We start from the raw sequence: 16,309 nt of genomic DNA on the forward strand, positions 1-16,309 counted from the left end.
AATTAGGTGGAACAGGATTTGGAGGTGCACACTCACAGCTTGAAAAGAGCTTACCATTCATTTCCACGTACACCATTTCAGAGCCAGCCCCACGGGGGCCTGGAGTTTGGCTGTGCCGCTAGGAGAGGCCTGCAGCTGTCCCTGTCACGTGAAAAACTACCCACCCTTAGACAATGGGTCATGGGCCAATAAGACAGTATTACTGTGATTATTGGCTTTTCTCTGTGGTAAAGTGAATGCATGAGAAAACATTAAGTTACTAAAAAGCCACATTAGATTGAAGTTTTCATCTAATAAACAATATACATGAAAGATTCACAAGATCAGTATATTTGAACTCCTTAGGACTCTGTCACCTTTTCATGTAAGGTCAAGGCATTCTGGGAGGGGACTTTGTCTTAGTTTGGGAATCCTTAATCCTCCTTTGTACTAACATGTTCATTTACCTGATTTCTCAGAGACTGCACCTTCAGACTCAATGTTCAAGTTTTCTGAGCTATCGGCAGTCCCAATGGAGGCCTCAGACTCAAGGGTTTCATCATCGGAAGCACGGGGTTCCAGTACAAGCATTTCAAATGTTAGCTCCTCCCTGTAAGATACAATCAAGAAATCCATTAGTATTCGATAAGTGGAAGGAAGACAAGAGGAGAAAAGACCTTCCATAAAAGTCAGGAACTGAAGTAGCAAAAAGTCACATTTCTTAGTAGTCCCATGCGGGGTGGCGATAAGGATCTGCACACTATAGTGATGGTGAAGGCTGAAACTGCATGTACTAAAGCAGGGTGTGAAACTCATTTCCACTGGGGGCCATATCAGCCTCGCGGCTGCCCTCAAACGGCCAAATGTAATGTTAGGACTGTATAAATGTAACTGCTCCTTAACAGTTAAGCCAGAGCTCAGTGCTGCTGCCAGGTAGATAGATAAACAAGGTGCCAGGCTGGATAAAAACCAAGGTGAAGGGCCGGATTCGGCCCATGGGCCTTGTGTTTGCCGCCTGTGTACTAAAGACAAAATGACAACAAAGGCTGGGCCTACAAAAGGGCCAAGGGTGAGGGAGGGAAAGATGCCACAGCTGTAAGATATTTTGGTAAAATGAACTCTGGGCTAATAATCAGATTGGTGTTCTAAACCCACTCTCAACTCATTCATAACATCTCTAAAAGGAACTTTCCTCTCTCCAGACCTCAGCTTCCTCATCCACAAAACAAAGAGATTAACCTAATCTCTAAGATTCCTTCCACTCTTCAACTATGCTCCATGAAACTTGACTAACTGGCTACAGACTATACTCTCTGCCTTGACCACAGAGAGACCTCTGGATGAAGTAACACAGATTGATCTCTTCTGTCCTTGAAACTCATGCCATCTCCACTTACTGTATGTTCTACTCCTCTGCCTCAATCACCCAGCTACTTCGGTCATGCCCCTCACTCCCTTCAGTCTTTGGTACTTGATTCCTATTTTGCTTTTCTCACTAGTGCCTGACATCACCCTAATCTATTTCAATCAGTATCTTTTTAACAGCTCACCTCAATACCCTAACACCAAAGTTCCTTTATGTTTGCAACTTCTAATAACCCTTCCTCCACTTTATATAGGCAACTTTCTCCAATGAGCAGATCCTAGGGTACGTACATCATTACCTGGAAATATACCTGCTCTGAATCCAATACTGTACTTGCCCACAACTTCCTTGTCCAATTCTTCCTTCCTTTGTTGTCTCCTCCCTTTCAAACTCCTTTAAGCTTCACTTCTGCAACCTAGCTTGGACAATCTTTTCAAAGATAATCTCATGAGAAGCTCATTGCTGCAATGACCACTGTCATAAGCCATGTGTATTCACAACTCTGAGGCTGTTCATGCCTTTTCCTTTCTTTAGAAAGATTTCCCCCTTCAAATTCATCCTTCAATACCTCCAATACCATTTTCATCAGAGCAGAGTTAGGTCCTCTTTTTAGGTAGTTCTTCTATCAAATAATGCAGTCAATGTACACAACTTCTGCTGTATTGTGTTCTGCACAACTGAGCTCCAGCTGCTTTTTAAATTTTTTTTTCAGCTTGCCTAAATTCTAGAATTAATCCTGACAGGCAAAAAAGTACTTTCACAGGCTCATATCCCCACATGAATCAAGCTCTCAGATCTGGGATCCTGGAACTCAGGAACAAAAAACCCCACGAAACTTAAAGAGTCATCATCGTCAATTAGAATCAGTACATGGTACCTGCAGGGAGAACAATGTGATGCTCATGTTTCCCCCAAGATGTCTGCTACCCACCTTTGCTCCAGTTATGGTAAAGGTCACAGAGCTGCTTATCTGTCCATCTCCTAAATTACAGCCAATTTCCCCACCCATCATCCCAGCACCCATTAGAGTTGCTACCCTACTATGACCATCTAGTTGCTGGCCCTAAGGCTAGGTCTTCAGATAATATCCTTCCTTCATGGAGTTCTGAATAATGCCCATTCTTGGAAGGGACTTTGTCTTAGCCTGGGAATCCATATTACTCCTTTTTAAGACAAATCTGTTCAATGTAGCTGGTCTCTGATCTGTTAGGAATCCTGGCCAAGATTTCCTTGACACACCCTGTTCCAGTCAACCTGTTTAGAATTATCACTGTAGCAGCTTCAGGTCTCCCTGCTAACAGAGCTTCCTTCCCTGAGGTGACAATGTGTCATCTCTACATCCCCTGTACTGCCTGACACACAGGAGAGGTTTGATACACTCACTTCTCCTTCTGCAGGCTCTCAATCTGCTCAGCTAGCACTCTCTCCTCCTGCTGCATGGCCGCACGCTGCTGCTCCGTCATGTCCGTCTCCATGGCTGCATCACCAGTCAAGGCCTCTTCTGGGACATCAGACATGGAGGGCAACCCAACGGCAACAGGAGAGGACGGACTTGGATAGTTTCCTCGATGAAGACGCCCCTTTCCCTGCAAGGAAAACCACATGTTATAAAGTATATTGTGTGACTGCATCCGTTTTTATGTGGCCCATTTAGGATAACAAGTGTCCTTCCATCACACCAGATGAATGGCAGAAGTAAATGGAAATATTCTGCGAGGCCTAAGACATTTAGTGTGATATCATTCAGCAAATACATTTAGGTTAATTATTTCTTACAAGAGCACTGGGAAATAGGCACTTCAGTGGGTGGGAGTGTAAGGACACATTGTGTACTAGGATGAGATTCTTCTTTTCCTCTAAACTGCATCCACTCTAAACTAAATATGCACACATGGCTATTTAAACTTAAACCAACTAAAATTAAATAAGTAAAAATTTAGTTCTGCATTCACACTAGCCACATTTCAAATTCACAATAGTCACAGGTGGCCAGCAGCTACTGTATTGAACAGTGCAAACAGAAAACATTTCCATCATCACACAAAGTTCTGATGGACAACACTGGTTTTTAACTTTACAGAGCACAATCTCTCTAGGAAGAGTATGGATACATGCCCTGAAACTCGGTTTCATTAAAAAAAAAAGTCATGTAAATATCACAGGGTGCTAGTGAAAGATATTCTCTGATAACAACTTAAGAAACTTTCTTGAGATCAGAGAGAAAAATCTCATTGCTTTTAAATTGATTAGTTTATACAAAACTTTAGTTTCTGATAATGCAGACTAAGTATTTCAGATTAAATCTCCTGCTGAGAACAACTGGAAGAAACACAAAAAAATCAACATATACTTAAAGGAACTAGAAAGCTAACAAAATAGAGGTCAAGGAGAGACTAGCCCAGCACTGAGGGCTAATAGAAATTTAAGAGGTTGCTGAGAGTATGAGCAGAGCTTCTGACAGGCTATATCAGCAGTCAGCAAACTATGGCTCATAAGCCAAATCTGGCCTTGTACCTGATTTTGTAAATGAAGTTTTACTGGAATACATTCATGCTCATTAATTCACACATTATCTATGGGTCTTCTGCAGAACAATGGTAGCATTAATTGTTGCAACCAAGACTGTATGGTCTACAAAGCCTAAAATATATACTCTCTTGTCCTTTGCAGAAAGAGTCTGCTAATCTCTGGGGCAGAGAATAAAAGTAGGAGTCCAGACCTATACAAGGGTGTGGGCTGCTGCCCAGCAAAACTTGCATGCCTGGCGCTAGGGTCTCTAAGGTTCGTATCCTAGACTTAAGGCTAAACTGAAATTATAATAGTCTTTGCAGACACTGCAGCCTAGCTTCAAGTCATCTGAATGGTCCAGAAAACTGTAATTCCTAGAACTGGATTAAAGTAATCCCAGATTGCTAGTGCCCTAGGACCTACCTGAAAAATGAAAATATTCTTTGGAGGAAAGTAACATCGTCTCAGGCGTCAAATATTTTTAAATAATTTTTCAAATACTGTGTCTGAATACAATCAAAGGTAACCAAGCACAAAAGGAGATAAGACAATGTACATGAAAATCAGTAAAAACAATAGAAACCAGAAGCCCTCAATGACTCCAGACATTGTGGCTATAAAACAGGCTTAATATAACCATTCTGGAGGAGACAGAAAGATACTGTTGAATTAGTGGACCAGAAGTTAGGTCAGAAGAAAATATAAAGAATCAAGCAGGGAAAACAAATCAAAACAAAACATTTTCTGAAATTATTCAGAAAAGGCCCTGGCTGGTGTGGCTCAGTGGACCCTGTGAACCAAAGAGTTGCCAGTTCGATTCCCAGTCAGGGCACATGCCTGGGTTGAAAGGCAGGTCCCCAAATGGGGGCACATGAAAGGCAACCACACATTGATGTTTTCCCTTGCTTTCTCCTTCCCTTCCCCCTCTCTCAAAATAAATTAAAATCCTTAAACAAAATTTCAGAAAAGAAGGTAAAAGACAGGATACAATAAAAAGATCTACCATATATAAAATGAAAAAACAAAAATAGAAAACAAACCCAGAGAGAAGAGTTATCCTGTAGATGAAACATTAGAGATAATGGCACAGCATTTTCCAAAACCAATAAAAAAATATTAACCTACTGATTAAAGAAAGCCGTCAAGAACTGGTCAAGTGGCTCAGTTGGTTGGAGCATCGTCATCCCATATACCAAAAGGTCGCAAGTTTGATTCCCAGTCAGGGCACATACCTAAGTTGCAGGTTTGATCCCTGGTCATGGCATGTACAGGAGGCAACCAATTGATGTTTCTAACATCAATGTTTCTCTCTCTCTCTCCCTTCCTTTCCCTCTGAAGTCAATAAACATATCCCCAGGTAATATTTTTTTAAAAAAAGAAAAGAAAGCCTCCAATCTCTAAAAGAGATAAAATTTTTAAAAGTTTATACCTGTATACAACTGCAAAAAATCAAAGGCAAGAGAAAATCTTAAAAGCAGTAAGAAAAAAATGTACCTGCAACAAAGACGCATCTTTCCATTAGGAACAATGAGAGGCAGAAAACAATGAATGGTACTTTCAAAGCGATGAAAAAAAAAGTGTCTGCCAACACTAGAATTCTATACACAGCAAAACCACCATCAGGAGTGAAGGAACAATAAAAGACATTTTGAGACAGTCTAAGAGAATCTGACTACCAGACCTATACTAAAGGAAATACTAAAGGGCAGGTACAAAATGACCCAAAAAGAAAAATTAGGGAGGAAGAAATGAACAATAAAAACAGTAAATATGTAAGTCTAAATGAATACTGACTACATAAAACATGAGAATAATATGATGGATTAAAAATATATAATTAAAAATACAACAGAAGAGCAACTATATCATGTAAAAGCTAAAGCATATTAAAGTCTTCACGTTACCTTGGACAAAGATAAAAGTACCAATTAACAGACTTTGATTGGTAACAGATTTTTATTGTAACCTTTGGGTTAATTACTAAAAGAATAGTAAAAGTGTAAAAACTTCTAAACTAACTAAAGAAAAATGGAATGATAAAAAATAGTCAAAAAAAAAAGGCAAAAAAGAAAAAAAGGCAAAAGTTCAGAAAAGGAACATGCATCATAAATGATGTAACAGTAGATTTAACTCCAAATACTACAGTGATTACGTTAAATGTTAACAGATTAAATGCTCTAGTTAAAAATCTGATAATTGTCAGACTGTATTAAAAAAAAAAAAAAAAAAAAAGCTATGCCCCTGGCCAGGTAGCTCAGTTGGTTAAAGTGTCATCCCAATACGCCAAGGTTGCAGGTTCAATTCCTCATTAAGGCACATAAAAGAATCATTCAATGAAGCCCTCACTGGTGTGGCTCAGTGGACTGAGTGCCGGCCTACAAACTGAAAGGTCACCAGTTCGATTCCCAGTCAGGTCACATGTCTGGGTGCTGGGCCAGGTCCCCACTTGGGGGTGTGCAAGAGGCAACAGATGGATGCATCTGTCACATGTTTCTTTCCTTCTTTCTCCCTCCCTTCTCCTCGCTCTAAAAATAAATAAAATCTTTAAAAAATAAAATAGAAAGAATCAACCAATGAATATATAAATGGACAACAAATCCATGTTTTTCTCTCCCCCTTCTCTCTCTCTAACATCAATAAAGTTTTTCTAAAAAAAAAAAAGATTTAAAAAACTATACTAAAGTCTCTAAGGGATGCATATAAAAAATAAAAACTCAGAAAGGCAGAGTGAAAGGATGGGAATAAAGGACATACCATGTCTAGTCAAAAGAGAATTGGTACAGCTATATTAATTCTAGACAAAGTAAACTTTAGGTAAGAAGTGTTAATCTGGATGAAGAGGGGTATTTCATAAAGATAAAAGTTTAAATTATGAAGATGATATAACATTTTCAAATTTGTAAGTACCTAAGAAATGGCTTCAGAAATTTAAAGTAAAATACTGACAAAAACACTCAAAGAAATAGATAAAACTAAAATCAGCACGAGAAAACAATTGTGTACACACATATCAGTAAAGCTATGAAACTGAACAACTTAAACATAACTGACAATAACAGACATATACAGAATTCAGTGTCTAACAATTACATAACACTCATTATTTTAAAGTACATACAGCAAAGACAATACATTTCTTAGGGTTGAAGTAATTTATCTGACCTTTAAAATAATTTAAAGTAAGTTTACTGACAGTGCAATTTCAAAGAGAAAACAAAACACAAAAAACAACTAAACATTAAGAAATTAAGAAATAGACTTCTAACACACTCATGGCTAAAGAAGAAATCACAATGGAAATTAGAAAACATTTTGAACTAAACAACAATATCAAAGCCTGTGTGATACAGTTTAACTCTGCCTATACTAAAGTTATAGTTTTATATGTATATAGTAGAAAAAAGTTAAAAATTAAAGTAAGTTTTTTTTTTTTCAGGAAACCAGATAAAAAACAACACAATAAAGCCAAGGAAAGAAAAAGAAATACACACAGAGTAAATAAACATTAGAAAAGAGAAGATTAAACCCAAAATATGGTTCTTTGAAAAGATTCATAAACAAGTTAAAACCCTGGCAAGACTGATGAAGATTAAAAGAGAGAATTCACAAATAACCAATGGCAGATATGAAAAAGGAAACATCACTAGAAATCTTGCAGACATAAAAAGGATGAGGGCTACTATGTCAATAAATCTGAAATTTTATACAAAGTGCAGAAATTTCTACAAAAATCCAAGTAAGTAATACTGTCAAAAAAGAAATACAAAAAAGTGAATAACCTTATAATTTGAATCCATAACTGCAAACCTTCCAGGGAGAAGACTCTAGGTATGATTTCACTAGCGAATAAGAAATAACATAGAAATCACACAAATTCTTCCAAAGAATTAATAAAAGGACTATTCCCCACTTCATTTCTAGGAACCAGCATAACCTTGATATCAAGGAGTAACATGCATAAACACAGGTGAAAAAAATCCTAAACAATTTGTAAGCAACATGTAAGAAGGATATCACCTCATGACTAAGTTGGATTTACTGCAGTAGTATAGTGATAGTTAAACATCAGAAAATCACTTGGTGTGGTATGTCATAACAGTAAGTCTCATGAATACCTCAATGCATACAGTAAAGGCATTTCATAACATTCAACAATAAATCATAACAACTCATAGAAAACCAGGAATAGAAGCAAATGTACTTAAATTTCATAAAGCATCTACAAAAATTCTATAGTAAACATCTTATTTAATGAGAAAAGGTTAAAAGCTTTCCCTTTGAGATTGCACAATGCAAAGAATGACCCCTACCACCATCACATCACTTCCTTTCAACACTGTACTGGAGGTTCTGGCTAAAGTAAGAAAAAGAAATAAATGGCATAAGGGTGACAAAAGAACAAGTGAAACTATTATTACCCATGAACAGTATGGCTAGAAATAGGAAGTACAAAGGAATCACAGAAAAATTATTAGAATAAGTGAGAGTTCAGCAAAGTTGCTGGATTCAAGGTGAAAAATACCAAAATCAAATGTATTTTTATTTAATGAGCAATAAAGAGAATGTAACAATTTTCAAATAACATTTATAACTGCATTAAAATCCTGGTAATAATTCAAACTAAAGATGTGTAAGATCTCTACACATAAAACACTTTGAGAGGAATTAATGATCTACACGAATGGAGAGAGGTATCATGTTCACAGATGGGAACAATCAATATTGTAAAAATGTCACCATTCCCTAAAGTGATTTATAAAGTTAATATAATCTCAATAAGAATCCCAAGAAAATTTTTGTAAATTCTATAATTTTGTGATTCTGTATTTTTAAAAAATGTTTACTGACTTCAGATTTTAACTATTTATTATTTTTAGAGAGGGGAGAAAGGAGGGAGGAGAGGCAAACATCAATGTGAGAGAGAAACATCGATCGGTTGCGTCTGGTACGCTCCAGTCTGGGGACCAATCCCACAACCCAGGCATGTGCCCTGACCAGGAATCAAGCCAAAGACCTTTCCCTCTGCAAAATGACATCTGACCGAGCCACACCAGTGAGGGCTATTTATTCATTTTAGAGAGAGGAAGGAGGAGGGTGGGGAGAGAGGGAGGGAGGGAGGTGGGAAAAAGAGAGGGACAGAGAGACAGACAGATATGCTCTGACCAGGGGTTGAACCTGCAACCTAGGTATGTGCCCAACCAGGAATTGAAACCTCAGCCTTTCAGTGTATGGGACAATGCTCCAACCAACTGAGCCACATTGGCTTGGGCTTACTTCTGTAAGTTATATGGCATTATAAAGAGCCGAGAAGAGTGCAAACACTACTGAAGAAGGTATAATGATTTGTTCTAACAAATATTTTTGGAGAGCTATAGTAATTAAAATAGCAGTGTTGGTACAAAGAACAGTCAAAATAAAGAGCCTAGAAATAGATCCATATGTATATAGACTCTTGATTTACAACAAAGGACTTCAGGAAAATATGGGGAAAAAAACGTTTAAATAAATGGTGCTGGAAAAACCGGGCATCTGTGTGCAAATATAAAGACTACTCCCTACATTAAACCACATAAAACTGTCTCCAGGTGGTCTACATACTTAACATGAAAGGCAAAACAATTAAGTTTTTTAGAAACAGTATCTTCATAACATCAGATAGTAAAAAAGACTTAAACATGACTCAACATGTACTAGCCTAAAGGAAAAGGCTGATGAAATTTAGACTACATTAAAATTAAGAACTCCTAGTTCATCAAATGACACCTTTAAGTAGAAGAAGAAGTGTGCAGCAGAAGTAACCAACAAAAGGCATGCATCCAGAATTCATAAAGAACTCCTACAGATCAGAAAGTGATAGACAAGCCAATTAGAAAAATGGGCAAGAGCTTTGAACAGGTCTTTCAAAAAAGGGCATCTCAATGGCCAATATTCTTATGAAAGGTACTTAAGCACATGGAGTCAAAGCCCAGAAATGCAAATTAAAACCATAATCATACACCACTAGCATGGCTAAAATTAAGAAATCTGGCAATCTAAGAGCTGAGGAGGAGGTGGCACTCTTCTGTGAGTCGGTAACTCTCATAAACTAGTATAGCACAACTTTAGGTACTCAAGTTGATACATATCCTGTGACCCAGTAATTCCACTCCTATATACCCCAACAAAAATACATACACATGTCCATCAAAAATACAAGAATTAGAATGTTCATAGTAGCAATATTCATAATTCCCTGAAACACAAGCCAGTGTCCAACAACATGAAAATGGTTAAATTGTGGTATACGCATACAGTGGAATACTATAGAGTAACAAAAATGAACTACGACTAAACACAATATGGGTTAAGTGTTATGCACAATAAGATTGAAGTCAGATAAAATAACACATGTATATCATTCCATTTATACAGAGCTCAAAAACATATCATAGTACTCAGGGATATATGTTAGTGGGAAAACAGCAAAGAAAATAGAGTGATCAGCATAAAACTCAAGTTACTGCTCCTTTCTAGGAGACAGGAAGGAATTGTGGTTGGAAAGAAAAAGAGTGCCTCTGGGAGCACTGGCAATGTTCTGCTTCTTGACTGTGAGAGGTATGTGGATGTTCACTTTATAATCCATTATGATATTTATGTATATTTATGTGCTTTTCTGTATGTGTTGTATTTTACAATAAAAAAGGTATTTTAAAGCTTTTCAAAGTTAGCTATTTACGCAAATATACTATTATCTTTTGAATAGCATGAGACAATAAACTGACAGATTTCTCAGTTGATACTGGGAAGAAAGAAGGAACACAAGCTATCTCAGAAACAGAAACTGCTGATCTCGCCTATAGTCTACGTGGTGAGGTGAAGTGGAGGGGAAGTTCTAAGCACATTCAGGCTAACCCTTCCAAATGCATGTGTTCTAAAACAGGCAATTGGATGAAAATCAAGAGGATTACAGGTTGCTATTCCACTTTTAGTTCTGAGAGCAAGAAGTAAAGAAAATATTAAGAAAAAGGCCCTCAAAACACATGATCAGTCTACAAATTTAACAAAGGATGACACAGAAGAAGAAAGCACTGTGGATCGGAGGCAGACAACAGGGTGTGAGGTCAGGATCAACACAGCATTGAAATCCACTGTGATGGGTCAGAATCACACTATAAATTCCAGGACATCTTCTCATTCCATTTGATTTTGACTATTGTAATGAAGCCAAAAGAATATTTTTAATGTGACATAAAAGCCTCAGAGAGCTGGGAAAATCTTAGCTTACTTGTAGTATACACTTCCCAATATGCAATTAAAAGGTGCCTTTGTTCAGTGTTCACACCATCACCTCCCTAACTACCTGAGTATTTTACCACGGATTAGCTAAGAATTACTTAACAGGGCTAAAGAAAATCGAACAAGCTTTACAAGTCTGAGCACTTTTGAGGCAGCGCTGGACAGATGAAGAAAACCTGAAACCCCTACAGCCTAGAGTTCTCTTACAAGTTTAAAGAAAATAATTTTTGAGGTTGATTCCTTAGAGCTTTTAGAAATATGAAAAAATGCTAACATTGTGTTAACAACTGGACATAAACTTGTTTACCACAGATTTTAAAAAGAATATGAAAATACATGCAATTATTAACACTGGTTTCCTGAGAGGAATAATATCCTTTATTTTCTATACTTTTCTATACTTTCCAATTAATAAGTATGAATTAGTTTTTTCCTCTAAAACTGAGTTTTTTAGACCACTGCATATTCTTTCAGTGGTTTTACCCATAGCTGTTTTTCTACCATCAGTACACAAAGCCAACAAAGTGAAAATGGCAAATATTTTCATGAAAATATAATACAAATAAATTTGACCTCTTGAACTACCTGTAAAGAGCCAACAGCTAACACTTCAAGAAGTAGTCTGTAGTATCTTTTGTTTATTTTTCACTAGGTGGCTGATCTTTCTCCTCTTTACATAGAAGCATCTCCTTATTCACTAGGAAAAACAATAGGCTTTGTGATATGAGTTGTAAATATTTCTTACCGTGTGTCCCTTCACTTTTGCTTTGCATATGGTCATTTTTATCATGTAATAATACTTGACATCTATGCTAATGAGCCCATCAATTTTAAAAAAACTAACATTATGTAATAGATAAAACCTCCTCTACTCTAATATTACAATATATTTTCTATCGGATTAGGGATTTTACTGATTTGAATTAATTGCACACTTTATGAATAATTTGTACCCAATTCTTAATTTAAATACCAAAAAACTGACAGAGCCATATTTGTAATCCTTTTCTGCATAGTTACTCCAGTGATTTTCCAGATTAGTCTTTAGAGATGAATTATTCCTAAAATCAGGATATCAACTACAATTATTTTTAAATGCTAATAGTGTTAGGTCTAAAATCCCACTAATCCATGATTTAATAGCACACACAATATTCAAATTCCCAATCCCTCGCATCATACTAACAAAGTTACTAGGAAAAGGTGGATTACTACTACCAAAAATGACAAAGACAACACAATTCTGAAACAGAGCCAAGGTCCCAGAGCAGTATGAGACTTATCATGCCTACAGAGAGTTAACTATTTTCAGTTTGTACAGAAAAAGAAATTAGCACTCGATTTTACCCTTTCAAAATGGGGGGTGAGATTCCCTTCTTTAAAAAAAAGTGTTTTTAACCAAACTCAGAGACACATAAAAGAAGACTGGTGGTTGCCAGGGGCTGGGGGGCAGGAGAATGGGTGACAGTGGTCAGAAAAGTACACATTTTCAGTTATAAGAGGAATACGTTCTGGGGAGGTAATTTACAGCACACTGACTACATAGTTGACAATATTGAATACAGGAAAGTCGCTAAAAGAATAGATCTTATATGCTCTCACCACTAAATAAGAGGTAACTGTGTGAGGGGATGGATGCTAACTAACCTTATTGTGGTGATTATTTCACAATATACATACATATCAAATCATCACGTTACACACCTAAAACTTACATAATGTTATATGTCAATTATATCTCAATAAAGCTGGGACAGGGTAGAAAAACATATTTTTAGAGCTCTGAAAGAGTTGCATTTATAAAATAGTGATTTTGGAGTAATATTCATAGATGATTCAGCTCTCTATATATCAAATGTTTTATTGATACACACACACACACACACACACATATATCTATGTACTAAATGCTGTTCCTATGGCTTTAAAAATATGAACTCATAGGAGGTGGTAGGAAACTTCTATGGAAATTTTGAAAGGATTACTGGGTATTTTCTCAATGGTTCTGAAGGATGAAATCACCAGTTCTTTATAATGTTTAACTGTAAAAACAAACAAATAAATAAAATTGTTAACTCAATCTTTTGAGTGTGGTAGTACTAACCCCAATTTATAGAGGAGAAAACTGAGGCATAGAAATTAAACGACTCGTCTATGTCACAGTAGCTAGTCAACTGGAGCTGGGATTTAAACACAAAAGTCTAGTCCTGAACCCATCCTGTATTCTGCTGGTTGTAACACTTTTGTGGCAATTTTAATAATATGGAAGGAGGGGATGGGAAAGAGTATCAATATTAAACCCTTTTCATAAAAAAAGACCTTCCTCCTCTCTTTTCTGGAGGGTTAATAAAATTCCTCTGTGAAACTGTTCCTGTCTGGTGTTTTTAATAGAAGGAAACTCTTAGATAATTTTATCTCTTCTTTAGTAATTGGCCTGTTGATGGCCTTTCTTTTAGGGGCAGTTTTGGTAAATTATGCTTTCCTAGAAAACTTCCCATTTTCAAACTTATTTCACAATTGAATAAAGTTGCAGTCACTCTCCTTCAAGATAGTTCCCGATCGCTGTCATCTTTTGATATTCATGTCCTTCTTTAATCCCTTCCACACTGCATAGGGCTGATCTGTGTGATTATTGTAGAGATCAGAGTGTAACTTGAGGCTAGGATATAAAACACATTGTGGGCATCCACCTAGCTCTTCCTTGGATCATTTGCTCTGGAAAAAGTCATTCGTACACTCAAGTAGCCCTATGGAGAAGTCCATGTGACAAAGAACTAAGGCATTCTACCAGCAGCAAGCATCAACAAGCTAGCAATATGCCTAAGATATCTTGAAAGCAAATGCTGAGTTTGTTTTTTAGTTTAGTTTTGTTTTTTAAAAGCTAAGCAAACAAGAAGAACAGAGACAGAATCATGGCTATGGAGAGCGTTTTGATGGTTGCCAAATGGGAAGGGCAGTGGGGGAATGGGTGAAGAGGTGAGGGGATTAAGAAGTAAAAATAGTTACAGAATAGCCCCGGGGATATAAAACACAGGATAGGAAATGGAGTAGCCACGGAACTTATATGCATAACCCACAGGCATGGACAAAGGTGTGGGGACTGCCTGAGGCAGTGTGTGTGTGTGTGTGGGGGGGGGGTTCTGCATGGAGGGGAAGAAAGGGGGAAAAACTGGGACAACTGTAATAGCATAATCAATAAAATACAATTAAAAAATTGTTTTTAGAAAAGGAATGCAAATGCTACATCCCCCATCAGGCTTTCAGATAACTGCAGCCCTGGGATTCTGACCACAAGCTTATCAGAGACACAGCCCAAGCCACACAGATAAGCTGCTCCTGAATTCCCAACCCACAACAGTGTAAGTATGAGAAAATAAATGTGTATTGTTGTTTAAATCATTAGGTTTTTGGATAATTTGTTACATAGCAATAGAGAACTAAAACAACAGTAGTCTTTTATGGTTCTTAATTTTCACTGTTAACATAACTCCTTCCTTATTTCTTGTGAATTTGTGCCTATCCTCCCATTTTAATTAGTTAATGATTTGGTTTTTGCTTTTAAATTAACTTTTAAAAATTATTTTTTACCATTTTTTGTTTTCTAACTTATTTTCTGCTCTTACCTTCTTTCCTACTGCTCTCAAATTTATTTTTTCTATTTTTAACTTCTTCGGATGTTTATTTTCATTTTTCTTCTCTAAGAAACTGCTTTAGCTATATATCCCATAGGCTCAAATATATAGTGTCTTACTGTCATTTTTAAATTACTCAATATTTCAGTTTTGATTTTCTCTCTGCCTTTGAGGTTTTGGCCTAATTCTGCCTTTGAGGTGCTGGGACCAGGGATGGAACCTGCAACCTAGGTACATGCTCTGACCAGGAATCAAACCTGCAATCTTTCTGCTACAAGATGATGCTCCAACCACTTGAGCCACACCAGCCAGGGCTATTATGAAATACTTTATACTTAAAGATAATATACTTGTAAGTACAGCTTCATAAAATAATAAAAGAAACATCTGTAATAATAAAACCAACACCACCCAGGACTGGTTGTACCACATCACCAATATCATTAAGGTGTTGTGGCCCAACTTTGAGAATATTCCATGGGCAGCTAAAAAAAGTATATATATTTTTCTTCGAGGATACAGAATTACATGTATATATATTATACTAATCATTACTTATGGTATTTAAGTACACGAACTTTAAATAATCTTTTTCAGGTACCTAAAAATGAGAAAATCCTGTTAAAAAATGAAATTCCTATTTCACCTTAAACTATCAGATCTTGTGAGTCCTGGCTCACTCTCGTGGCCCCACAGTGCTTATGTCTCAGTATGCTTCAGAACAAAGCCTATTTTTGTTTTAACTTAAGGTCTCCCGTCTGCACAATTACATATTCAAGCTTCTAGAAATTCTTAATTATATAGTTTTTCCCAGAATTAAACCTTGTGTGCTTTTGCTTTGTAACAACATGCCTTTCTCTATCTGGTCAGGTCAGACGTATCCCTTCAGATCTGGCACACGTCACCTTTCCTAAAGCCTCTCCCAGGACCCCCCACAGAGTCAGGGACTTCCTCCTCAGTCCTCGCACCACACCAGACACTGTCCTGTCTGATCCCTCCGTTCCTCCTTTCAGAACGTTCTTTCTCAAACCCACAAATTCAGCCATCTAATCGTGTAGATTTGCCATCTTTTGTTTGAGGAGGTCTATATATTATTCTACTATCTACTTTTTCTAAGAATGATATTCTGAAAGACACTACTAATTATTTGGTTGGGTCAGATTTCTGTGAGACCAGTCCAGAATAGGCTTCTTTATTATTCTGTGAGACCAGTCTATATTAAGCTTACCTACTGTAACAAAAATACTGGGAACCAAATGTTTAATTTGGAGGATCTAAGTAAAGATACCCTCTTTGAGGTAATCCTCAGTTGAGCCCAACATTTCCATTTTCTTCTAAGGCTTAAAGAGGTAATAATAGAAACATGCAGAAAGCACACCAAAGTGTTAAAATGAATAAAACCTATGAGGAGAGTGCTGATTTCTCAGAAAATGCTATAAGGCCCATGATGGAGAAAAGATATAGCAAGGAACGGCAAGACATGGTGGATGGGACACAAAGAAATTTGAAACTATGAGTCAAATCAAGCTCAAAGAGTTACAGACAGATG

At 36.9% G+C, this 16,309-nt stretch overlaps 1 protein-coding gene across 7 annotated transcripts in view; it reads right to left on the minus strand.

The window, feature by feature from the left end:
• The window catches only part of MYO9A (myosin IXA), a 234,135-nt gene that overhangs the window by 4,783 nt on the left and 213,043 nt on the right, over positions 1-16,309 (minus strand). For all 7 annotated transcript variants that reach the window (XM_045848730.1, XM_045848731.1, XM_045848733.1 and 4 more), the window contains 2 exons: positions 2,729-2,931; positions 447-589 (listed from right to left, as the gene is read on the minus strand). In XM_045848730.1, the coding sequence (XP_045704686.1) occupies positions 447-589; positions 2,729-2,931 (346 nt within the window). The remainder of the gene's footprint in view (positions 1-446; positions 590-2,728; positions 2,932-16,309) is intronic.

This window comes from Phyllostomus hastatus, unplaced genomic scaffold (genome assembly GCF_019186645.2).
Source record: "Phyllostomus hastatus isolate PE091 unplaced genomic scaffold, TTU_PhHast_1.1 phas_contig_62, whole genome shotgun sequence".
In the NCBI taxonomy this organism is placed as follows: domain Eukaryota; kingdom Metazoa; phylum Chordata; class Mammalia; order Chiroptera; family Phyllostomidae; genus Phyllostomus; species Phyllostomus hastatus.